Source organism: Rhinatrema bivittatum, chromosome 8 (assembly GCF_901001135.1).
Source record: "Rhinatrema bivittatum chromosome 8, aRhiBiv1.1, whole genome shotgun sequence".
Taxonomy (NCBI): Eukaryota; Metazoa; Chordata; class Amphibia; order Gymnophiona; family Rhinatrematidae; genus Rhinatrema; species Rhinatrema bivittatum.
In genome coordinates, this window is record NC_042622.1 from 220,478,655 (window position 1) to 220,505,318 (window position 26,664).

The 26,664-nt window shown below is 49.4% G+C and overlaps 1 protein-coding gene across 1 annotated transcript; it reads right to left on the minus strand.

Moving 5' to 3' along the window:
• Window positions 1-279: 279 nt before the first annotated feature.
• LOC115097539 (mast cell protease 1A-like) lies at window positions 280-26,664 on the minus strand. Its single transcript, XM_029613470.1, has 5 exons — window positions 26,462-26,664; window positions 18,979-19,138; window positions 16,162-16,294; window positions 14,755-15,000; window positions 280-1,843 (listed from the first exon to the last, which is right to left on the minus strand). The coding sequence occupies exons 1-5, from the start codon at window positions 26,517-26,519 to the stop codon at window positions 1,706-1,708; spliced, it is 735 nt and encodes a 244-aa protein (XP_029469330.1). The 5' UTR covers window positions 26,520-26,664; the 3' UTR covers window positions 280-1,705.

Here is a 26,664-nt window from a genome sequence, read left to right on the forward strand (position 1 = left end):
ATCTGCAGAAATTGGATTGACCGTCCTCAAGTGGTTCTACAGGTTCAGTTCCTAAGAGGGTTAAGTGAACCGGTTATTTCTTTTTCTTGTTGAAGAGTTATTGTACATAGTTATGGTGGTTTTTTTGAGAGCCATTCTGCTTTGACATTGCATAATACTGCCACACTGTAGGTGGCACCATCCTATATAAGGTGGAGTTTTGTTTTGAAAACTTCTCTGTCTCCATCTGCTAGAGGGGGGGCAAAACCCAGGAGTCTGGACTGATCCGTGGTACCACAGGAACAAAAATTATTAGGTAAGAAACTAATTTTCCTTTACCTAGATCCAGAGCAGCCCCAGGGATGGGGGGTGGTGGGGGCAGTCTGTGCAGGCACACATCCATACAGAGCAGCAGGCCATGGGGTCAGCACAACCCTGTCCAGACACACTTCATGCTGCATTGATCCTGGAGCCAATGGCCTTGTTCAGAGAATCTTCTGTCATGTAATACAATGCTGAAGGCGGTACATGAGCTTTGGTGATTGGATGTTGCAGCAGGGTTGGCGGGGTGGGCCTCCTCTGTTGGAGGAGGCACCCACTCTTTCCATAGATTTCTGACGTCTGTAGTGGTATTTCCCTTCAAGCTAGCGCAGGGCTTCCCAAATTGGGTCAGAAAACCTTCATATAGGGTCGAGTGCCTCAAATAGAAGCTCCCTTCTGGGGCCAGCAGTATGAGAGAAGGTCAGCTGGGGGGTAATGTGAGAAAAGGGTGTGGAGGGGAGGAGGAGACGCCAAGAAGGAAGGGGAATAGAGGATGGGATTAATAGGAGGAGATGACGGAGAATCGATTGGAATTATAAGAAGGTCTTGGGGGGGAGAGAGAGAATCACCGGAGTGGATGTGAAAAGGCCTGAATGAGCGGAGGTTGGGAGAGAGGTTCTGCTGGAGGTTAAGAGGAGGTCCTCTGGAAGGGTTGGAGACTGAAAGAGAGGTTCAGCTGGAGTGCAGGGAAGTGAGGAGTGATTATGGGAGGGGAACCTGCTAATTGTTTTGGTTGTCTCCAGGGAGCCATGTAAACTTTAATGGGGTCACATCAGGTAAAGGTTTGGAAAGCTCTGATCTACGGGTTTCAGCAGGTATCTGTCTAATCCAGACACACACAGCACCAGCAAGGTCTCATCTGTGCTGTTGAGCACCAGCGACTCAGCCTGAGCAGGTGGAATTGCCTGCAGCCTTGAAACATTTGCTGACAAATGCATGAAGTGCATTTTTCAGGCCTAGCCATAAACTACACAAACAGCTGCACTTGACTTTGACAATAGCTGATTTAATGCAGTGATGAGGAAGCTTAGAAGTGAAGGAATGAGGTAAGCCCTGGGGTGAAAGAAGGCCCCTGCTACCTCCCTCCCTCCCTTTGCCTACTCATGACATTTTTTTTGTTTGTTTGTTTAATTTTTATCTGAAGGTGAAGGCCCTGGAGGCTTAATGTGGAATGGAAACAGAATCTGATCCATGTTCTGTCTCCTAGGGTGATATGCTTGCGATGAAATGGACTGTTAGCTCCTCTCTGCCTTCTTGGCCTGTAGGAAACGGGCTGCGGGTGCAGAAGGGCGTCCTTGACTAGAGATACTGTGGGCAGCAAAGGTAACAAATCCCAGCAAAGCTATTCTCCCCCCCCCCCCCCCCCCATTAGCTGCCGTCTTCCTGCTGCAGCCAGATTCCAGCTTCAGTGTTCAATTACTTTCTGCACCCATAGCATGAATTTGGAGATGCGGGTGTATATACCAGGTGGGTGATGTCGAGGACCACAGCAGACGATACCCTCTGCCACTCCGTCGCAGACCAGGGGCCCACCAGAATCCCCCTGAAAATCAAAAGCAGGTTGGTTTTAACGGTAGTTCCTGTAAATTGACTTTAAAGCAGATCTAGGAAATGTAAAACAAAATAAGATGATGGTACTTTTAGTAATAATTTTCTTAAAGGGGAAGGTGCTGGGGTCCTAGAGGAGGGACACTCCACCCCTGGTGAGAAGTAGCATAGTAAATGTCAGTAGATAGATCAAAATGGTCCATCCGGTCTGCCCAGCTGCAATTTGTCCACTTTGGGGAGATGAGCAAATAGCTTTCCATATGCAACCCAACACCAGCTTTCCCCCCTCTAACCACCTCTACATATCTTCTACCTGACCACTGCCCTCCACGTCTGCCTCCATCACTTTTACTGATGGGCCTTACCCATATTCAGCTTTGCTTCTTACAAGACAACACTTGCGCTAACTGCCAGATGCCCTTCTCTGTCTCCTTATCGAGTTTTGCAGTAATCCCCGCAGCCAGCAAAGGTGGTGAGGCTGCTGTGTGAACATTTGGCTACCTCATGCTCGTTGAGCTTTGGGTTGTATCCACATTCCTTCTATGCAGATCACCCCCAGCCTTTTTGGAAGCCCAATGCTATTGTACCACTGCTGTTTTGGGATCAGTGCGGCTGACTCCAGTGCTTCATTACCATCCTTTTGCCACTCGGGGGGGGGAGGGGTCCTCTGTTTATCCCATGCTTTTTGAAATCTGTTACCATTTTGTCTGCAATACATTTTCCATGGAAAAAACAATTCTGAATCTAGCCTGATAGAGCTTCATATCATGACACCTAGTTCTGCAACTTCCTTTCCACTGAAAAAGATGCATTACTTGTGCCTTAATGTCTCTGTCTCGTTCCCCATAGCCCTTCTCCCCTCTAGGGTACATGCATTTAGGTTCTCAAGTCTCATCTCATTGGATTTTGGTGCAGATCCCATTGCCTTTCTCTGGACTGGCTCTAGCCTGTCTGCCTCTGGCTTTTCTGCATTACAGCTTCCAGAACTGGGCACAGTATTCTAGGAGAGATCTCGCCAATGAGATGCACAGAGGCTTTGTAGCTTCCTTTTTTTTTCCCCTGGAGGTTGTGTTCAGCCTATGCATCTTTACATCCTAATGGCTCTGGCCACCGCCTTATCGCACTGTTTCACTCCCTTGAGATCATCAGACACCATCACCTTGAGGTCTTTCTTCTGGTGATCTCCCCATACTGGGGTAGATTTTCAAAGGGGTACGCGCAAGTCCCAGGGCTTGCATGGAGGGGCGTTTCGGGGGCGTGGTCGAGGCCTCCAGACCAGCCCCCGGGTCTGGTGATGGCGCGCCAGCAGCCCGCTGGCCCGCGCAGATTTACACCTGCTTTCTGCAGGCGTAAATCTGCCAACAAAGGTAGGGGGGTTTAGATAGGGCCGGGGGGGGGGGTGTTAGGGAGGGGAGGCGGAGGGAACAGGCAGCGCGCGCTGGGCTCGGCGCACACAGGTTGCACAAATGTGCACCCCCTTGCGCGCGCCGACCCCCGGATTTTATAAGATACGTGCGGCTACGCGCGTATCTTATAAAATCCAGCGTACTTTTGTTCGCGCCTGGTGCACGAACAAAAGTACGCCCGCGCGTACATTTATAAAATCTACCCCATGGTGTCCTGCTCCCTCAAATTTCTGCATATTACTGCAGTACTTCACATTGAATCTTAACTGCCAGCATTCAACCAAGCAGGCTCTCGTAGGTCACTTCTCATTCTCTTTACTCCCTCAGGGGTATTCACTGTGTTGCAGAGCTTAGTGTCCTCTACAAAAAAAGCTAAGTTTTCCTTTTCACCCTCACACAATATTTCTCTCAAAAAACAATGATCAGAACCAGCCTCAGGACTCATCTCTAAGGCATGCCTCCCTCTTTCTTCTCCTCACAGCGATCTCTCTTTTCCACTTCCCTCTGTTCTCCATTCTTCAGCCAGTTCCTAATCCAGTCCACCACCTTAGGACTCATCCCCAGGCCGCTCAGTTTATTCATTTATTTTTTTTTTAAATTGTATTCCGTTCATGTCCATTATGTGTGGAGGATTACATATACAATCTATTCCCTGTACGTACCAGGATCAGTCCAGATCGCTGGGTTGTGTCTCCCTTCCAGCAGATGGAGTCGGAGAAAAAACCTGAAAGGCACCCCCTCTTACACTGGTGTGCCACCTGCGATCCTTCAGTATTTTCTCTGACTCCAGCAAATGAGGGTGACACAACCTGCGGTCCTGATCCTATAAAAAAAAAAAAAAAAAAAAAGGGGGGGGGGGTGTTTGATTTAAATTTATCGGAAAGCCTTTTCTTTCTGAAGGATTCTTTGGCTACATCAAGCTAATTTAAAAAAAAAAAAAAAAGCTAGTTAGTGACTTTTGTTCTTTGCTGGAGTTGGAATCGCCTCCCAAGTCACCTTGGTAGAGGCTCGGCTGGGGTGTAGTTGGGAGATTTGACTGGTGGGTCGGTCACTCTCCTCCCCTCACCCTGAGATGTACGCATTCCTCGGGTGAGCCCTGCAGTGCTAGTGGTCCCAGGGACGCTCTGTTTTCCCCTGGTTGACAGCGGTTGAAAAAAAAAAAACAACCTTTAGAGGTTTAAATTCTTGCCGTGCAGGTTCCAGGGGCTCCGGAGGGGCATTTTTGGTGCCGGATTGCTGACCTTACCTTCTGACATGCTGTATATAGATCCATTTTCTTCATTCCCCCTGCCTTTGAAGCAGAGAGTTATGCTGGATATGCATTGAAAGTGAAGTATCAGTCTTTCTCCCCTGCCGTTGAAGCAGAGAGCTATGCTAGATATGCATTGAAAGTGAAGTATCATGCTTATTTGGTTTGGGGTAGTAACCGCAGTAACAAGCAAGCTACTCCCCACTTTTTTGTGAATGCAAATCCTTTTTTCCACATTTCCTCTTGTCGTTGAAGCTTAGAGCAATGTTGGAGTCTTAGAGCAATATTGGAGTCGCATTAACCGTGTGTATGTTTATTGAATAAGGGTATTATCTCCAAGTAGTAGCCGTCATTTCGTGGTCCCCAAGAAGGAGGGCTCCTTCTGCCCAATTTTGGATCTCAAACATAGAAGTGACGGCAGAAGAAGAAGACCAAACAGCCCATCCAGTCTGCCCAGCAAGCTTTCACACCTATTTATTTTCATAAACTGTTACTCTGACTGCTGAGGTCAGGGCCCTTATTGGTAACTTTTTGGTTCCAATTCCCTTCCACCCCCACCATCGATGCAGACAGCAGTGCTGGAGCTGCATCTAAGTGAAGTATCTAGCTAATTGGTTTGGGGTAGTAACCGCTGTAATAAGCAAGCTACTCCCGTTTGTTTACCCTGCATGTGCAATTCAGCCATTGTTGGTTGTCTGAATAAAAATCCTCTTTACTTAATTCCCTCTGTTGCTGAAGCAGTGAGCTGCGCTGGATACTTATTCCAAGTCAAGTATCATGCTTAATTGATTCGGGGTAGTAGCCACCGTAACAAGCAAGCTACACCCATGCTAGTTTGTTTATCCAGACTATGTAATTCATTCCTTGTTTGTTGATGTTGAATATAAATCATCTTTTCTTCATTTTCCTTGCCGTTGAAGCAGAGAGCTATGCTGGTTGTGCATTGAAAGTGAAGTATCAGGCTTATTTGATTTGGGGTAGTAACCGCTGTAACAAGCAAGCTACTCCCCTGCTTTTTTGTGGATGAAAATCCTTTTTTCCACATTTCCTCTTGCTGTTGAAGCATAGAGCAATATTGGAGTCACATTAACTGTGTGTATTTTTATTGAATAAGGATATTAATCTCCAGGTAGTAGCCGTCATTCCCACAAGCAAGCCACCCCTTGCCTCTTCTCTTCATTCACATCCTCTAGACTTTATGGATCCACAGTGTTTATCCCATGCCCCTTTGAAATCCTTCACAGTTTTGGTCTTCACCACTTCCTCCGGAAGGGCATTCCAGGCATCCACCACCCTCTCTGTGAAGAAATACTTCCTGACATTACAGGGAGGAAGACTCAGAACCAGTTTTAAATCGTGACCCCTGGTTCTGCTGATTTTTTTGCAACGGAAAAGGTTTGTCATTGTCTTTGGATCATTAAAACCTTTCAAGTATCTGAAAGTTTGAATCATATCACCCCTGCTCCTCCTTTCCTCCAGGTTGTACATATTTATATTCTTCAATCTCTCCTCATAAGTCATTCTATGAAGACCTTCCACCTTTTTGGTCGCCCTTCTCTGGACCGCCTCCATCAAGAAGGTGAACAAGGCACTCCGGGTGCCTTGTTTTCACATGGAGTCCCTCCGCTTGATCATTGCAGCCGTACACGCAGGCGAATGTTTGGCTTCTTTAGACTTGACCGAGGCCTACCTTCACATAGGTATCAACGATCGGTATCGCCGATACCTCAGGTTCATGATTTTAGGTGAACATTACCAGTTCCAAGCCCTCCTGTTCGGATCGGCGATGGCTCCCCGCGTATTCACCAAGGTGATGGTGATTGTAGCGGTGGCACTACGGAAGGAGGGGATTTTGGTCCATCCCTATCTGGACGATTGGCTGATCCGGGCGAAGTTGGAGGAGCTGTGCAAAGCAGCGGTTCAGTCCGTGCTCCGCCGGCTACAATCTCTCGGGTGGATCGTCAATTACGCCAAGAGTCAGTTGATTCCATCCCAGGTTCTGAATTTCCTCGGGGCTCGATTCGATACAACAATAGGCAAGGTCTTCCTCACGGAGGAGCGGGCCACCAAGCTGGTGGTGCAGGTTCATCGGCTGTTGTCCCTACCGTTACCCCAAGTGTGGGATTATTTGCAGGTGCTTGGTTCTATGGCGTCTACTCTGGAACTAGTCCCTTGGGCCTTCGCCCATATGAGGCCTTTGCAAAGGATGTTCTTTTCTCTTGGGAGCCGAAGTCGGAAGAGTTCCAGATCAGATTGCCAGTTTTGGAACCTGCCCGGTCCAGTCTCCAGTGGTGGTTGATTCTGGCCCACCTGCAGCGCGGTATGGACCTGGAGGAACCTCAATGGGTGATAGTGACGACGGATGCCAGCCTCTCTCTGGTTGGGGAGCGGTTTGTCAATCCCAGGCGGCGCAGGGCAGTTGGACGGGGCAACAGGCGAAACGGTCCATCAATCGGTTTGAAACCAGGGCGGTGCATCTGGTGTTGCGCCGTTTTCTTCCTCTGGTTCGCCGTCGGTCGGTGCGGGTGTCAGACAATGCGACAGCGGTGGCTTACATCAATCTTCAGGGAGGTAATGAGTCGTCCCGTAGCCGCAGAGGCCGACCGTCTGATGGTTTGGGTGGAGTGCCATTTAATCCGTCTGGCGGCTTCTCACATAGCCGGAGTCGACAATGTTCAGGTGGATTTTCTCAGTCGTCACGTTTTTTTGAAGAGCACGAAGCATCTGCATCCTTTGGTTAGACAGGTCTGTCCTTCGTGGAGTTTGAACCTGGTTCTCTGAGGCTTGTGCGGTTCTCCCTTCGAACCTATTAAGCAGGCTACCTTGAAAGACCTGACTCTCAAGGCGATTTTCTTTGTGGCTATCACGTCGGCTAGAAGCATATCAGAGCTTCAAGAGTTGTCCTGGTGGCGGGAGCCTTTTCTCCGGATTTCGGACTCAGTAATTGCCCTTCGAACAGTACCCTCCTTTCTGCCGAAGGTATTCTCGGGGCTTCCAAGTAACTGCCCTGCAAATCTCATGCAGAGAAACTAGCTGGGCCTCCGCCCACGAAGCAGCCTGAATGTGCGTCAAATGAGCACAACCCCTCAGGAACTGGTCGACCCTTGCACATGTAAGCCAACCCAATAATTTCCTTCGGCCATCACACAATGGTAGCCTTCGAAGCCTGAAGAACTCTCCTCGGACTACGCCAGAGGACAAAAGATGGTCCAACCTTCGAAAATCATTAGTAACCTTCAGGTACCTTAACAACACTCTGCGGATATTCAACAACTTAAGCTCTCTCACATGAGGAGCTGAAGCATCGACCTCTGGAAAGGCTGGAAGCTCCACTGTCTGATTCACGTGAAAAGTGGAAATGACCTTTGGTAAAAAAGAAGGTACTGTAGGAAGGGAGGGACACACCTGAGTCAGAATTTCTTAGAAACGGATCATAGCAAAATGAGGCCTGTAACTCAGAAACTCTCCTAGCTGAACAAATGGCCACCAGAAACACAGCTTTGAGCGTCAAATCCTTAAGAATTACCCTTCTGAGTGGTTCAAAGGGCGCCCTACACAAACCTTTAAGGATTAGATTAGCACTCCAGCTTGGACACATTCTCTGCACCGGAGGACAAATTCTTCACACCCTGCAAAAAGCGCAGGATATCGGGATGAGCTGACAAGGCAGCACCATCAGTCTTGACCCTAAGCGAATCTAAAGTTGCCACCTGAACCTTAAGAGAGTTTAGCGCCAAACCTTTAACTAAACCTTCCTGCAAAAAAGATGTCCACCACCGCAGCTTCCAGAGGATGCACCCCAGAGCATCACACCAGGTCTTGAAAACCTTCCAGACCCTGACATATGAGAGAGAAGTAGACTTTCTTCTAGCTTGCAAGAGTGTCGTCACCACTGCCTCAGGATAGCCCTTGCACTTCAATTGCTTCCTCTCAAAAGCCATGCTGCTAGGCAAAAGTGAGCAGCCTGGTCTGAAAATATGAGCCCTTGGTGAAGAAGACCCAAAATGAGACCGAATCGGCCCAGCCATGGCTAGATTGACCAGATCTGCGTAAACCATGGACATTGCGGCCACTCCAGAGCCACCAAGACCATCTCGCTTTGATTGTTGTTCTATCTGATGCAAGACCTTTCCCCCTAAGGGCCATGGTGGAAATATGTAAAGCAGCATTCCCCAAGGCCAGGGCAGCACCAGAACATCTATGCCCTCGGCCCCGAACTCTCTTCTTCAGCTGAAAAACCAAAACACTGGCATTCTGACGAGTCACCATTAGATCTACATGAGGATCCCCCCCCCATCTCTCCTGGATGAGCTGAATTGCTACCTCCGACAGCTCCCATTCTCCAAGATCCAACATCTTGTAACTCAGAAAATCCGCTTACACATTTTCCACACCTGCTATGTGTGAAGCCGCTATGCACTCCAAATTTGCTCCACTCATTGAATTAACTCCTGAGCCTCCTGGGACACTGCTCAACTCTTGGTCCTGCCCTGACGATTGATTATAAGCTACCGTAGTCGCATTATCGGACAGCACCCTTACAGACTAACCACTGATCAGAGGCAGGAAGGCCCATAGAGTCAGTCACACCGCCCTGGTCTCCAACCGATTGATTGACCAGGATGACTCTTGTCTGTCCCAGAAACCTTGAGAGGATAGGTGCTGACAAACACCCCAACCAGAAAGATTGACATCTGTAGTAAGCCTACCCAATTGGGAACTTCCAACGGCATGCCACACATCAAATTGGAATCCAGTAGCCACCAAGACAGACTGTCTCAGGCCGCACCCTCGAGAGGCAGGGGAAGAAAAAACTCCAACGAGAGCAGATCCCGGCACACCAAAAGAGCCCCTGCAAAGATCTCATAGGAGCAAAGGCCCTAGAGTCCATTTCTAGGGTAGAAGCCTTTAAACCCAGAACCTGCAAATAATCCCACACTCTGGGAACTGGAAAGGTTGGCAAATGGTGAACCTTTCTCTGCAGCTTCAGAACCCACCTCAGCAGCTTCTGAACCTGCTCCTCCGTCAAGAAAAGCTTGCCCTGCTGCATGTTGAATCGGGCACCTAGATACTTAGGCGACTGAGAAGAGACCAAGTGACTTTTTGCCAGGTTTACCACTCAACTGAGTGATTCGAGCAAGTGGACCACCTTCTGCACCGACTGATGACAGAGCCTCAGATTTTGCCCTGATCAGCCAATCAGATAAGGATGCACCAAAATACCTTCTCGATGCAACACCACCACGACCATCACCTTGGTGAAAGTACGAGGCGCTGTGGCCAACCCGAAGGGAAGAGCCTGAAACTGAAAATGCTGACCGAGAACCATAAACTGCAGAAATCTCTGATGATCCAGTGAATGGGAATATGCTGATAGGCCTCTGTCAGATCCAGCAAGGCCAAAAACTCGCCCGCGCAAACTGCTGCAATAATGGATCTGAGGGTCTCCATATGAAAACATAGAACCCTGACTGCAGCATTCACCTTCTTTAAGTCCAGAATCGCCTGGAAAGTGCCTTCTTTCTTTGGGACATGAAATAAATGGAATATCTTCCTGGCTGGTGCTTGTCTCGAGGGATGGGATCCACCGTCCCTAACTGCTCCAACCGACGAGGGGTTTCCTGAACCACGCTCTGCTTGCTGTAGGAGGCACATGGGGAAACCAGGAACAACTCTCGAAAGGGCCTTGCAAACTCTAACACTTAACTGTCTCTTATCACTGTGAGGACCCATTGATCCTGAGTGATCTTGGTCCACTCCCTGCAAAACCGAATTAATCGGCTCCTTATAGAAGGAACGAGGGAGGGGACCAGCTTCGCCTCATTGGGATGATTTAACTCCTGCTGCACTACTGGTAGTGGTATCATAAAAGGACTAACCCCAGGCATGACCATGAGCCAAAAATTGCTTTTGTGGTACCGAAGAACCTCTGGTTGGGATGGGACCACCTGATATCTCAAAAATGAGACCTCGCCTGAAAAAAACACTTGCCCTTAAGCTTGTCCTCAGGCAACCTATGCGCCTTATTTTCCCCCAAACTCTTTATCAACTGCTCCAAATCCTCACCAAAGAGCTTCCCTTTATAAAGTAAGGACCCCAGTTGAGTCTTGGAGGACACATCTGCCGACCAGTTACGCAACCACAGCAGTCTCCAAGCAGAAACAGTGGCTACCATAATTCGAGAGGATGTTCTTACCAAATCATATAAGGCATCTGCCCCATATGCCACTGCCGCCTCTACACACTCTGCCCTGTTGGCATCAGCACCTGAGCTTGTCTGAGGATCCTGAAGCTACTGAACCCAGCATAAACAGGCCCTCTGCATAAAACTCATACAAATGGTAGCCTGAAGACCTAAAGTTGACACCTCAAAAATCCTCTTTAGGAGGATCCTGAAGATCTTTCAATGCTGCGGACCCCGCAACTAGAATCGTCTTTTTTATAGTGACCGCAGAGACCGCTGCATCCACCTTAGGGAGTTCTAAGAGCTCCAGTGTTTGCTCAGGTAAGGGATAGAGCTTCATCATAGCTCTTCCCACCTTCAAACTAGCCTTGATTATTCCCCTCCCTCTCCACGAGTTTCCTTATCGACTTGTGATGAGGAAAATCGCTTGGCAGTCCCCTTAAACCATTGAGAACTGGATATGCACTTTTGAAATCCGAATCCTCCTGCGGCACCTTAAGACCCTGCTCTTGAAGCACCTGAGCAATCAGCAGACCTAACTCCTCCTTACAGAACAAACGTACAACCTTCGGGTTGTTGCCCTTAGACACTGGAATGTCATCCACACCCTGCATAGGCCTTCCCAGGCCAGGGTCCAAAGGCAAATCCTCCCCAAGAGGGTTTCCCGCCCCCATCGGGGAACCATCGGCACCATCCATATCCTCCCCCTCCGGGACCACTGGGATGCGACTGGCTGAGACCCGAGCCACCATCTGATCCCTCATATGCTCCTCCAGCTAACTGCTACGCTTGCGAGTGGGGACACGCGCCTGCTGCTTGCCAAATAGGCCTCATGCAGCAAAAGCATAAAATCAGTCGAAAACGGCTGAGGCTGCGCAGGCTGAGCTGTGCTGAGCACCTCAGCCTCATCGGAGTTGCTCTGACCTTCAAGGCCGGCACAGATTGAGGATAGACAGGGGGTGGGGGGCCTTCCCCTCCCACCTGCGCGCATGAGAACAGCCGAAAAAGAATTCAAAATGGCCACCATTCACGCGCTGAGGGGAAGGGATCATCCCCCTGCCGCGCCATTTCACAAGCCTCCAAACGTGTCAGGGAAGACAATCGCAGGCATTTCACACTGCTCCGACCCAGCACACATCGAACACAAGCCCTGCCTGTTCAAACGGGCACGCACCGAGCCACACATGCAGCAGGCCCACCTGTGCCCCATACTAATAAAAGAATATTTTAATACCACTGACAAAATAATTTCTATTAATTAGTCATACATTTTTTAAATTACCCAAGCACCAATAAAATATTTCAAAACAGCACATATATCAAATAACACCCAATAATTAAAGCTAATAAGGGTAAAAATAAAAAGCCCCTGCTATCTATACCTGGGAACTCCTGATTTCCAGTCACCCTGACATTGTCAAGTATTAGGGGGCTCGGGGGCACACAAACTTTATCCTCTCTCACACATTCTTGCACGTCTATTCTCTCTCTCTCTCACACACACACACACACATACATGCTCTTATGCACATCCACAACCTCTCTCACAGACACACTCTCAGACTCTCTCTATTCCCCCACACAAGCTCTTACTCCCCCAGATTCTCTCTTACACACACACACACACACACACACACTCTCTCTCTCTCTCTCTCACTGGTTCTTTCACATATTCACACATCCAGACAGGCTCCCATTCGTTCTTGCACAGACACCCAGGCAGGCTCCCATTCATCCCCATACCATCTCTCCCCTACCCCTGAACATGCACACATTCATTCACACACACACAGACCCCCAGCCAAGCACCAATTCATTCTCTCTCACACACGTACACACACACACACCCCAAGCAGGCACCCACTCTCACACAGACAGTCCCCAGGCAGGCACCCATGCATTCACACACACCCACCCCCAGGCAGACTCCCATTCATACACATGCACACACTAAAGGCAGACCCCCCTCTCTTTCTTTTGCCAGCAATCTCGGAACCTCTCTCGTTCCTCTGCTGCCACTGTCACTGCTGCCACGTGGCTATAGGGGAGGCACCGATCGCTGCTACTGGCACTGAACCTGATCTTCTGTCTCCTTTGTGCACGCCCAACGGTATTAAACATTTGCGGGGGCTTCCAGTTCCTCCATGCTGATCTCGTACATCGCAAGATCGGCATAGAGAAAGTGCTGCTCTTGCACATTCCTTTGCTTTCTGATCTTAGGTTTTCTAATTGGTTGGTCACAGGCTTTTATAGGGTCTCTTTTTTTTTTTTTTTTCTGTTTCTTCTCTCTCCACCTGTCTTCTTCCACACACACACACACTCACTCTCTCTCTCTCGCAGGCTCTCATTCCCGCTCGCCTCTGGGTCTCCACGTCTCGGCTCGCTGCGAGGTGGGATCCGCAGCGGCCCTCCCACAAACGCTGCTCCTCCTCCTCCTTCCTGCGCGTGTGGTTCCAGCAACGTTTTTCTTCTGGGGCCGTGCAGGCACGAAGGAGGAGGAGCACTTGGGAGGTGACTTTTTTTTCCCTTCAGGCCGTGGTGGGATGAGCTCCACCATGGGCCCCGCCAGTCTTCCTGCTGTGTTGCAACCAAGCCGTCGGCGGGATGAGGTCCACCGGCAGCCGCACAGCCTGTCATCCTGTTTATCGGCTACGCGTGGGATGGAACCCACTGGCAGCTGCATGGGCCTCCCTGAGTCGGCCATCAGTGCCCAGGGGCATTGCCCCTCGGTCCGCCACTGGTATTCACCCACAGTGCTACCACCCCTTAAGTATTGTGTGCAGTTCCGATTGTTCCATCTCAAAAAAAGAAATAATGGAAGCAGAAAAGGTGCGCAGGAGGACAACGAAAAACGATAAAGGGAATGAAGCGTCTCCTCTCTGATGAGAGGCTGCGCAGGTTCGGGAGCTTCAGCTCGGGGGCAAAGAGACGGCTGAGAGGGGAAACGACGGACGTTTATTGAGAAAACGAGTGGGGCGAAACAGGTAGGGGACGGTTATTTATGTTTACAAATAATAACTAAAACAAGGGGACCCCCCCCCCCGTGAAACTAACAACCAGCAGGTTTAAAACAGATCGGGAGGGAGTTCTTTTTCACGCCGCCTACGACTGAGCTGTGAAAACTTGTTGCCAGAGGACATTGGTCAGGGCAACAAGCATGAGCGGAGGTTTAAAAGAGGTTTGGACAAGTTCCCGGAGGAAAAAATCCACAAACTTGTTGTTCGCTTGGGGGAAGCCATCCCTTATCCCTGGGAGTGAGCCGGCTATGTGTGACCTGCACTGGCCGCTGTCGGAGCCACGATGCTGGGGGGCAATGGAGCTTGGTCTGTCCCAGCGTGGCCCTTCTCATGCCCCCCCCCCCCCGCCCCCTTCATTCCCACCGTTTGGATGTCTCTGACCAGTTCTTCCAGCTGAGCTGGAGGGCTGTGGATCGCACCGGTGTCTGTGGACCTGCCTGCCATCGCTCCGGTCCAAGGCAGCCGCACAGCGTCTCCTCCTTTCCCTACGCCGCCTGCATTTCAGTCACTTTTATATTATTTTTTACATAAGGAGCTACTCCTCCCCCGTGGCTCCCACCCCTATCCTTCCTGAACAGATTATAACCTGGAGTGGCCGTTTTCCACTCCTTGACTCATGTCTCTGATAGCAACAGAGGCTTTGCAGATCAGGAATGGTAACGCCCTAGCCTACGAGCATTTGTGCTCCCAGTTTTTACGCCATTTCTGCTTGGCTTGCTGTGTATCCTCATACATACTCCTCTCATCTACGTGGACCAAGGAGCTGAGCAGTTTCATGGGGTTTCCCCCCCACAATCATTTGTTTGGCAGAGACCAGAGCCTGAATCTAGTGGCTTCCACCTGCCTAGTCTAGTTTAAATAACATATGATCTGACTTTACATTCACATAAGTTACAGTATAGCTCCATCTATTATTCCATACACGGCCCCCTGCTCCCTATATCTCTAAAACCTTGACGTGCCGAGTCCTGACTTCCACCTCCCACCGCAGCCAGTGGAGTGCACCTCCATCCCAGGACCTCCTTCGTGCCCCCCTGAAAGATGACTCACCTGGGATGCGTCTTTGTCTTCTTTACCAATGCCGGCGCACATCATAGTCTCCGTGATAGAGCCTTCCTTCACATCCAGGGCCTTTGAGCATTCGTGGTTACTAATGACCTCCACGTCGACCGCCTGCAGGACCGGCGAGTTTCCCCAGCCAGCCACGTTGCACAGGGAGTTCACTGGAACCACGCTGCCGCTCTTGGGGAGAGGGATGAGCTGGACCGTCTTGCTCAGGCGGGCACGGCCGTGCAGCTGTAAGCATCAAAGTCCAGTTACTAACAGGATGTGCATCCTCTGGATGAGGTGCAGGCCCTTGCTTTCCTCCCCTCGTCTACGGCTGTCACACGCAACCCGTGCCCCTCTTATTCCGAACACAAGAGCACATCTGTGGGCCGATGAGCTCTGGCCCTCTTTATGTTGCATTTCTATGAACCCGTTCCTTTTTGCAGAATGGGATTCTTTTCTTATGAGTCGGCTCACTGCTTCTTATTATACACATAAAATAAATGGGCCTTCCCCTTCAATGAAATCTGTAATTAAAGTTTAAAAAAAACCCAACAGAGCAGAAAACAAAGTGATGGAGAGAATGTGCCAGAGGCCAAACTAGCACTTTAAATACTCGGGACACCCCTAGGGTGGTGCCCTTCAAAGCAGCAGCTGGGGCCCAGGCAGTCACAGCCGTGAACACCACATTCTCCTAGGAGAACACCTGTTACAGGTAAGCAACTCTGCTTTCCTCCTACCATCCGAGGGAGAGGATCAGCCTGGGGTGGGTGGGAAGAGAGTCAATGCTTTGGGAATTGCCACCGCACGCCTCCTCCTGCCTCTGGGTTGCTGAATCGGGGAGTAAGGGCCCCCCCCCCCCCCTCCTAGCTGCCCAGCCCCTTTCTGGTTCCTGCGATGTTGCGGGGACTGGGGAATTGGGTAGCCAGGGCTGAATTTCTGAAGCAGAGGTTGGCTTTGGGAAGGGAGGGGATGGCGGTTTCCGGAGCTGTTTACCCAGCACGGGGATCATCAGAGCGAGGGTTTTTCTGCAGGTGTTCCCGGGAGTGTGTTTAGGTTGTAGGGGGAGAGAAAGGAGGCACGTGGCTTGCATTTTCAAATATACACGTGTTATTTTCAGTGGGGAATAAAAAAAAAAAAAGCATCCCTCCAGAAGGGCAGTGCGGCTCCTTTGTCCCTGGGCTCATTCGTAAAGATGACCGCGGACTTCGAACCTAGCCAGGCAGATTTTAAGATTGCCCCCCTCAGTCAGTATCTCACCTCTGCCACTCTCTGTGACCCTTAAGGTCGCCTAGCCTGTGCCCTTGGGGGGGGGCTGGGATTTTCTAGTCCTGGAAGTTCTCAAGTACACAAATACGTTATAACAACGCCCTGCACATCCCTCCAGCCAGTGCTAAAATCAGACTCCACCTGTAGTAACTGGATGTCGTTTTCCTTGGTATCGGGCTTGTAATGTCCAGGGTAGAACTTTTTCACATCGAAAATTTGCCAGGTAGACTTATCCTCCTTCACATCATGAACGCCGAGGTGAACCTTCATGTCCCTGAAAGCCACATTAGCAGACAGTGTGCAGGTGAGCGGCGACAAGCAAACCTGTACCTCAGAGCAAAGCAAAAGCCACCCCACCCCCACTTGCCCCAGACCGAGGGTGGCAAACCCTGGTCCTCCAGTGCTACAGAGAGATCTGGTTTTTAGGGCAACCAACTTAAGGTGAATTAACCTGGCGTGGAGGCAGCACCTCCATGAGGGTATTAGACAGAGTCGGGGGCAGTTTGGGGAAGGGCTGCCAAAATGGTTCACAGGCTTTAGCGAAATGAGACTTGGAGGCCTAAATGTGAATATCCTAAGGGAGAGGAGACATTCAGGGAAACACGGGCACAAGAAGTTCTAGAACAAGATTTCATGACAAGAGGCTCAAATTGGATACATCCAAGGGTAACACTGGAAAATATTTCTTCATATAGAAGGCACCAAATGGCCTTCTGAGCAGCTGCTGGAGGCAACAACAGTGACAGAATTCAAGAAAACCTAGGACAGACCCAGAGGATCCTTACATACCAGGAGGAAAGAGAGAAAAAGGTAGTCAGGAATAAGCACAGAGGATCCATGGGGAAGGGGGAGTGCGGGGTACAGCCTGGGACCACAAGCACAGAGGATCCTTAACTGCTGGGGAGAGTGAGGGGTAAGCCAAACACTGAACTCTGTGCGATTACTCCTCCTGCTTACTGTTTACTGGCAGTAGGGGAAGCTCAGTAGGAAAATGTCCAGTTAAAACAGGACCCAGATGTGCAGAGGCTTTCTGAGGGAATCTCTCTCTGGAGCCATGAGACGGACCCCTGGGAGTTCTGCTGCTTGATCCTTCCCCTTAGATCGCTGCTTCTCAACGGCTGTGTCGGGACATCCTGCTGCGTCCCGAGGTCCTGGGCGTGAGGCAGGGCCTGCAGGAGGCTGCTCTTTCCGCATCAGCCCTGCTGGGAGTTGGTTGACGTTTCTTTTATCGGGCCGATGGGAGGCTGCTCTCCCTCCCTTCTCTTTCTGGCTCAGTGGGAGGCTGTTTCCTCCTTCACGCAGATCAGAGCAAGACTTTGCCGACTCCTGCTCTTCTGAGCCCCACAGGACACCAATTTATCTTCCCCCACTGGGCCTGGAAGTGGTGCTGCTGATGTTCTCCTCGCCTTTGGGGGGTTTGCGGAAAGGGATTGGGATGGGGATGCTGAGCCAGGAGAGGTGGAAGAGAGAGGGCTTGTGGTGCTGCTGAGCAGGAAGGGGGTTGAGTTGAGTAGGGGGGAGAGAGGGAGAATAGGGAAGAGGACATGGGGAGGGGGGGTGGGAGTGCTGGGTAGAGATGTGAGAGTGAGGGGATGACTGAAAGGGAGTAATTGGGAGACCTGAGGGATGATGGGGCCATGGAGGGGGAGTGATGTCACTTTCGGGGAACGTGCATTTCTTCTCTTTATGTACTTTGCTTACTGTGGGGCCCGATGCAATAAAGGCGCGTAGAAAGCGGGCGCTGAACAGTCAGCGCCCGCTCTCTTAACGCGCGCATGGTGCCCCAAAGGGGGGGGGGGGGCGCCATGCAATATTTAAATTAGGGGGTCGCGCTAGGGTTGCTTGTGCGACTCCGCCGCGGCTGCCGGTTATGAAGACCGACGCCGGTAAACTCGGCCTCAGTTTTCATAACCGGCCGTCTGCCAGTACTGAAAATGGGCTGCCGAGTTATTTATTTATTTACTTTTACTTTAAAAAAGAGGTACAGGTTTTTCTGCTTTTCTGTCCTTCTTTTCAATGCGCTCAGCTGGGCAGGCGTTAATATTTGAGTGATAATTGTGCGACTGAGATATACATTTATTTTTTTTGCATTTGGAGTGAATGAGTAATAGCCTCCTTCCCGTGCATTTGCATGTGATGAGCGCTATCCCATTCACTCCGCGTAGGACGCGCGTTAAATAGGCGCTAATCCCTCTATTGCATTAGGGGGTGGATTAGCGCCTATTTATCCCGCTTCCATCTGCGGGTTATACAGTGCGCTCAGGGTATTGCATCGGCCCCTGTAGGAGGAAATGTATTTCTCTTTCTAGTTCTTCGGTGTTGCTCTGCATGCAGAGGGGCTTCTTGGGGTTTCCATTCCAGCTTTAGTCTCCACATTTTGTGATTTGTGGCCTTTTACTCTGTGTTTGGGGAAGGTCGATCTGCCTGTGTTTTACGTGTGACTGAGGTAAGTTATTTTACTGGAATGGAGGGATTTGTACGGCTCTTATTTATTGCATTTTCTCAGTAGCACTTACAATGGTAATGCGCTGCTGCCTGTTCCCAGGTAGGGCTATTGCCGTTTGAGTCCTCGGACTTCGTGCGGCTGTGGTACAGCAGGTTTGCCACACAGGTACAGAGGGTTTATTTTCATGTTTTGCATTATTATTTTACAGTATGCTTAGTAGCAGAGGGAGTTTGTGTTGCGGTTACTGACTCCAGAATATCTTTTTTTTTTTGTATGATAAGCTGTACAGGGAAATATCCTTAGTTCTGTTCTGCACCCCCGTGTTCCTGTGGATGCGGCCTATATGTTTACATTTAGCCCCCATATGATGGCAAAATGCGTTCAGTGTCTCACATGGCGGGCATCGCCCGTCAGATGTGGGCCCGACAGGAAAAAAAAAGATTGAGAACCACTGTCTTAGACGCTAGCGGAGAAACTAAACAAAGCTGGATAGGTGAGTGCTAATCCCTTACGTGCCGTTGCAGTGTGCTGCCGTCATCACAAAGTCTTCCTTCACCAAGAATCCTCCGCAGTGCCAGCTCCGCCCCTCAAGGGAAAAAGTGATGAGGGCCATCCAGGGCTTGGAGTGAGGCGTCACTTTCCTGCCCCCGATTATCTGATCTCGCAGGACCCCTACAAGTCGAAAGGGTCTTTGCAGATTAGTACAAGGAACGCCTGCCTGGGCTTCTTTACTGCAACGTTTGTTCTTCTGATTGCTGCTAGTTACGGAAGCTCCTGCGCGAGCATTGGGTTAATATTTTCACATCTGGCACATATATATATATATATATAAGGCATAATGAAAAATATATTTACAATGAACACATTTTTAAAAAAAAAAGGCCCCGGTTATAATGGATACTTATTAATGACTAGCGAATACCCTTCCAATACCAGTAGTGCATGTATGTCCTTGTGGAAACGTCATACATGTGTGCATGTTACAAGTTCCTTGCCCCGGGACGCCTTGTTGCAGCCTGGTTAAAAGCCTTTTGTGAACCCCGGGTTTACTTCTTAGCTGCTGTAAGGGGTTGGGATGGAGTGGTAATGCTCCGCCAGGTCAATTTTCTCAGGAGTATGGCTTCTCCTTGTGTTCAATTAAATATCAGGACATGCTCTATCCTGGAGGAATTGCAATTAGCCCAGCTCCCCTTACTGTGTAACACCTCGGCACGGCTCTGTAGGACATAGTACAGCCGCGTGTTCATGTTTGAAAAATGGGCTGAATGGGTCCACTGTAACGCAATGGGGGATGAAACTGAACGAGTTACTGTGATATCTGTCAAGTTAAACAGTAAACCAAAAGAGCAGGCACAAGCGAGGTGGGTGCTTTAAATGTGGGTACTTTACCTGAATTTTCAAAGGCAAAGTTATCCTTAGCATTTCCCTTTGAAAATGTGTTAAAACCACCCATGCACTGTATTTTCAGAATGGCCTCTAACCATCAGAGCATGCATATTTTTTCATTGAACCACAAAGGGATGCGTGGAGGAGTTGCATTTAATGTTTTCATAACTTGCCCATCCAGATATGTTCCCAGGAGGGCCACAGCCATGTAAACAGATTATCCATACTGCATTTTTGTAATGTTGAAGTTATGCCTGGCGCATGCATGGACTCTGCATGTCTGCCACTGCCATAAACCAAGCAGTAGTGCAGCTATGCAAGAGGCCCAGACCCAACTACTGAAGGCTACGGGCAAATAGGGGGTGACTGCCCAGGATCCCGCATGTTAGAGGGCCCCATCCCTAACACAATAGTTTCGGCTTTCTAGGGCCCCACTGTGGTTGATTTGCCCTAGAACCTGCACCTTCCTGACCAGTCAGCCCGGCTGCAGAGACTGGTGGTGCGAAGGCAGTAAGCCCCGCCCCCATCCCTAGCCCATCACAGGGGAACCCCGGACTGTGCTCCGCTAAGAGTGGCTGGGCTAGCAGGGTGAGCGTGACAAAAGCAGAACGCTGCAAGGCATGGTAAGCTCCCTCCAATGCTGTGCCCATGGAAAGATCCTTTCCTAATCATGACCCAGAACAGAGGTCACCACTAGTACCAATTATAAAGTCTTTCTCTCTCTGGCAGGGGCTTCGGCTGGCACTAGCCAGGGGCATGCTGAAATTAAATGCACAGTTTTTTAATGCATCTGCTAAAAAGATTTTAACTCCCAATGCAATAAGCTAATGAATCAGGAGTTAAGCACACAAACCCATACAATGTGCATTAAAATAATGCTTAGCAAGCATAAAAGCATGAGTTATGCAAATAAACCATGTTCTCTGTGTGTCCCTAGAGCTCAAACTTCCGCCCATTGACTAACATTATCCTTGGAAACTTTACCCACCTCTGTCCAGGAGTTATGTTTTCAATGCTAAGGAAACCTGAGTTAAGCCAGCACACCTCTCTGCACTGGGGATGGGGTGGGTAATAGCTAACACCAATAATCAAACCCAATTACATTTAAGGCTGGACCAAAATAATATAAATGCAGGCAATAATCCAAACCATCCCATTTGTCAAAAAAAATGTGAATAGAAAGGCCCATTATCCGCTCGACCCACTGAAGCAATCAGTTTGCAAGCGCTCAAGCTGATTTAATCATCGGTCCGGAAAACAAGATCTTCTCTCAGTGTGCACTCTCTTCGCCAACTGGCAAAACAATCAGACCGCGCTGGAATACTTCGTGCTTGAAGTGGCAGAGTTCAGATAAAGCCGTGACTTTTCTCAATATGAATCCCGTAAGTCTCCAGGAGCTTTGCTGTGCTGTGGTCTCGTTTGCCACGCTATCTTGAAAAAAACCGAGGGCCCGTGCAACGCCCCAGACGCAGCCTCTTGGGAAACGCGAATTCACGTCAGGATTCCGTGCGAGACAAGTTCTGGGATAAGTGGCGGCTGCATTTGAATTGTGCCGATATAAGTACGCGGCGCCGATTCAGGCGGTATTTGAGCACTGGCTGATTGTTTGTTTGCCAGTTTGTGAAGAGTGCACATCGAGGAAAGATTTTTGTTTTCCCCAATTTCGGACCGATGACTAAATCCACGTGAAACCTTACAAACGTCTGGCTTCAGTGGGGGTCGAGCATATGAAGGTCTTTTCCATTCCAGTTTTTTTGATAAATGAGATGGCATGGATTATTGTCTATATTTATTTGGGAAATAGCTAAATGCCATCATTAGCACGAGATTTGGATGAGGGGCGTTAATCTGTATGCACATTGTTATAGGCACATTTTTTTTGTGTGTGTGCAAAACTCCTTGCTGCATCAGGAGTAACGTTTGCACACTCACAAAAAAAAAATGTGCGCGCACCTGCAGGTAAAATTGTATGCTCTGCCGAGCACATCTTATTACACCTGCCTGCCAGGCAATGGAAAAGAGCTGTTCTGGGACCAGGAAGGGGAGGGGCCAGGGAAGCCAACCAGCAAATGATTTCTTCTCTGCAATGCCTGCTCCAGCCTTGCCCCCCTCCTCCCACTCTTGTCTCCACAGGAGGGCGGGAATGAGACTGGAGCAGACAACTGCAGGTGTGAGGGGGAAAGAGGAGGCGAGGGGCCCAGGGAAAGAAGCAGAGCCACTGCCTTCTGTTTTGCTGTGTCCCCCTCTAGTCTCATCCCCTCCCGCCCTGTTGCCTTGTTCCAACCTGCAGAAGGAGGGGAGGAGCTGGAGCAGACACCGACCCAGCCTGGGATCCTAGCACTAGGGACTCGGCCCAGGGCAGAGTTGGGAGAGGAGAGAGGCAGCACCTGCAACACTCGTCAAGGGGCTGCGATTTTATGGGCAGGGAGAGGAGAGAAATTCTGAAAGCCTAGTGTGGAAGAGTGGGTGTACGCTGGGACTGCGAGGGTTGCAGGCAGGGAGGTGAATGCGATCTCCTCACCTCCCCCCCTCCCTCCCTCTCCCTGAAATCAGCAACGCAAACTGGGGCCCTCTGAGATGATAAGAGAGTCAGCGTATAGTGACACAGTAAATGTTGGCAGACAAAATGATCCATGCAGTCTGCCCAGCAAGTTTTATAGTGTAATAGTAAGTGCTGCTCCATGCAGGTTATCCCCAAGCTTTCTGTTAAGGGTATTAGCAGCTGCCGCTCTGTGCAAGCTACCCCAAGTAGTGAATAGAAAATTACCCCCATTTCATTATTAACATCCTCCAGCCATTAGGGATCCTTTGTATTTAGCCCACGCCCTTTTGAACTCTGTTACCATTCTCGTCCTTATTACCTTTTCCAGGAGGGCATTCCACGCATGTGGGAGGAAAGAGTGTGTGCGTGTATGTGTGTGTATGTGTGTGTGCGTGTGTATGTGTGTGTGTGTGCGCGCGTGTGTGCGTGTGTATGTGCGCGCGTGTGTATGTGTGTGTGTGCGTGTGTGCATGCATATGCGTGTGTGTATGTGTGTGTGCATGTGTGTGTGTGCATGTGTGCGTGTGTGTATGTGTGTGTGTGCGTGTGCACGCGTGTGTATGTGTGTGTGCGCGCGTGTGTGCATATGTGTGTGCGTGTGTGTATGTGCATGTGTGTGTGTGTGCATGTGTGTGCGTGTGTGTATGTGTGTGCGTGCATGTGTGTGTGTGTATGTATGTGTGTGCGTGCATGTGTGTGTGTGTGTGCATGTGCGAGACAGTACCGATGGGTGAAAGAAAGCCAGGGTGGGGGTGAGGTAGTGATGGAGGGGGTGTGTGAGAGAGAGAAGAATGGTGACAGAGAGCTTGAGGGGTGTGATGGGGAGCCAGAAGGGCTTGCGAGAAAAAGAGGGGTGAAGGGGGATGTGAGAGCCAGGCGGGATATTTTATATTTTTATGTATTTATGTTTGCAGTGCATTTTAAATGTTAATTGCAATTATATTTGTAAGGTATTTTAATTGTTAATTACTTTGATTGAATTAGAAATGCAATATAAAAAGAAATAAAAGTAATAATAATAATAATACAAATATTGAGGGAGGAAATAAGGATAGATCCAGAGAAGATATGTGGGGGAGGGACTGACTGGGTGTGAGAGTGAATCAGACACAGGGCAGTTCTTGCAGTACCTGAATGTAATCAGCTTTGAAATGCCTGAAAGGGCGGAACATAAATCAAATCAAATGGGAGAAGCAATGAGAGGAGGTAATGGAGGGTGAGGCAGTGTTGGAGTCATTTTCTGTTACTTTTGCTGAGGATGTATATAGAGGGTAGGCCATATGGATTCAGAGTTTCACCCAGACACAGACTAGTTTGAAGGCTCAGGCCAACCTCTGAGTGAACTCCTGTTTGCTGTTTTGCACTGTGAAATGTTTACGAACAGGCAAGAGTCTGTTTATTTAATTATTCCGCTAAGTCTATGATGAGATAGCAATTCTTATTAACTTATACTAAAGCCTGAGAGAGAAAGTGAAGGCCACACAGCTGTGCCTGAGTTTTGATAAGAAATCAGAGGGAGGGAACACCACTGCTTTCACAGGCTGATACAGTAAAAAAATGCAGGAGAGCCGGCACTCTGTGTTGAGCGCCCACTCTCCCTATGCACACCCAGGCACCTCTCCTGGGCGCGCGACTCTCTACTTAAATGAGGTGTCGTGCTAATAAGGAGGCGCTAGGGACAATAACGCGTCCCTAGCACCTCCTTATTAGCGAAGAGGTGGCTGTCAGCGGATCCCAGCAACTGACGCTTTATTTTACCGGCGTCAGTTTCCGAATCCACTGACAGCTGCGGGGTAGGAAAACGGACGCCGGTAAAATTGAGCATCTGCTTTTCTAACCCGCAGACCAGTGGGCAGATTTTTGGGGGTTTTTTAAATTTTTTTATTTATTTGTTTACATTTTTTGATTCCTCCGACTTAATATCGCTAGGATATTACGGTAAGTAGGAGGGTGTAGAGAAAAGCAGTACATTTTACTTTCAATATCCCGGGTGCATTTGCAAGTGATGAGCGCTGCTAGTTTTCCTCACGCTATTACCCCTTACAGTATAATTGCCTCTGTACAGTGCTGCCTATGTCTAGTTGCATTTTAAAATAAGAAGTCGTAGTAGTCATAGAAATAATTTTGAATAATAAATCTATGCAATAGAAGCCATCACAGCCTGCAGAGAATTCAGTTTGATCCGAGCCATGCAGCTACTAGATCACCGTGTTACCTATTCCAGTCACTAAACTGCCATAAATATTATTTTCTCCCTTTTGTTACTGGGATGAGGGTTTTTCTTGCATTGATGTCTCTTTTTTTTTTTCCGATTTTTCTCTCGTCTATCTTTTCCTCGCTCCTTTCTTACAGGCTCTCCTTTCCATTTTACTTTTCTCCTCTCTCCTCTCTCCTCTCTTCATTGCTTCCTTCCCCTTCTCTGACATCTCTTGTTCCCTTTCTTCTCATTTTTCCTCATGTCTTTCTTCTCTTGCATACATGATCTATTGAGACTCCCTTCTTCAGGTGTGACTGCCTCTGATGTAACATCTGAAGAAGAAGGGGGGGGTCTCTGTGGTTTCAAAAAATTGTGTAAGATATTTTTAGGTCATTTGTACGCTGATCCAGCAGAAGGTGTGGAACCTTCCTAGAATCCTATGACTGGAATGCGGTTTTCAGTGTTGTGTGCAATTTACTTTTTGTTCTCGAGAGAGATGTGACGGAGAGCAAATAATTTTGTGAAAAGTTGACGTGCGTCACCAAGTGGAAGACAGTTGATGAGAGCCTCTTGCTGGAAACTAGCAGCATATCGCTGATCGTGTAAGTACACCGGCTCTTCAAGTGTATTTGCTCTTCCAGTGTGGGTGGTGCTGATTTTCTTTTTTTTTTTTTTTTAATAATCCCCATAAGGGCCAGCAAGATGATCTCAGTAGCACTAGCGTCCCGTGTATTTGCAGCTTATTCTCAGAGAGGGGGACGGGTACTAAGCCATGTGCCCCAAACCCTGGGAGAGCACTGCTTTTCCTCTGTCTGCACCCCTGATGCCGGAACATTCCCTCCCCCCCGGCAGCCCCAAGAGTTTTCCTCTTCCTCTCTCACCCCCAGCTTGTGCTGAGCAGGCATTATGGGCTCTTTAACGACTCTTTGCCAGCACAGGGGGAGGTCCTGGGTGCACGGCTGGCAGCTTCGGCACTGCCACAATCCCAGAAGTGCAGCCAGGGCGTGGTTCCCCTGACAGCCACTGCCGCGGGGGGGAAATGGAAAGTTCCCCAGTGCTACAGCAAGTCTCAGGCTCCATATGATGCCGGCCCGGTGCTACTGCTGCCATCCCGGAAACTGTAGGCGGCTGCCTAGCCTGCGCCCAGGGCTTCCACAGGCCTGGAGGGGGGGGGGGGGTTGGTTGTGATTTGTTGAATTTAATTATCAAAATCTCAGGGGGGGGGGGAGAGAGGGAGGAGGGGAGAACCGTATGGGTCAGATCCTCATGACTCCCCGTACCCAGCGATGCCTTTGTCTCTCCGAGAAACAGCGAGCGTGGGATGAACTCCACGATAAAAGTCTAGTGACAGGAAAGTTACATTTGTATGACTGTAGCTGTTTTCTTCCACCATAATCACAGGATTATAAACCGCACGACAGAAATCCCCCGAAATGCTGTGTGTCTGAGTCCCTTGCTGTCCAGAGCTCAGCCATGGAAGCGGGTTAGGAGAAGCCACAGCACGCACTCTTTGTTTTTCAATGTGTGTGGCTAGGAAAAGCTGCACCATCCCATCCCACCCTAGTACAGGGTGCACTTTTCCATGAAGGCAGGGTCCAGAGCTTTTATGGTATCCCCACTATTAGTAATTATTGGCCCTAATGAGAGACCATCTCTAATCACTTCCATACAGCTGCTAGGCTTAGGCCCAATAAGGGAGCATCTCTGATCCTTTCCCTAGCATGGCTGACTTAGGCCTAAGTGTAAGGGGGGGCCATAGCATTTTGTCAGTTTTCTTTTTAACAGGTTAGTCCGATTACTGTACTGCACATTTAAAGTTTTTCTTTTAGCCAGAGACACAAGTGTACATTTCTGCATGAGCCATACTCACGGGCCGAGGCTGCACGGAGCAGTGCCAGAGCGAGCAGGAGCAGGAACGAGATCTGCATCTTCCAAAGGTAGCCGGGTGAGCAGGAGGACGGTAACCCACCCCTGGGGGACAAAGCTGCTGAGCTCTCAACCTCCCCCTCTTTATACTCGCCCAGCTGTAGCAAGTTGCTGGGCTGGTTTCTTGGAAAGGACGAGAAGCCTGTA

What these genes read in the sequence shown, in the direction of transcription:
- LOC115097539 (XM_029613470.1), bottom strand. Translation starts at nt 26,519, where the DNA reads ATGCAGATCTCGTTCCTGCTCCTGCTCGCTCTGGCACTGCTCCGTGCA. An exon ending in GCTCCGTGCAGCCTCGGCCC is followed by an intron (nt 19,139 to 26,461) that starts GTGAGTATGGCT and finishes TTCGACTTGTAG; the next exon opens with GGGTCCTGCGAGATCAGATA. An exon ending in AAGACAAAGACGCATCCCAG is followed by an intron (nt 1,844 to 14,754) that starts GTGAGTCATCTT and finishes TTTGATTTTCAG; the next exon opens with GGGGATTCTGGTGGGCCCCT.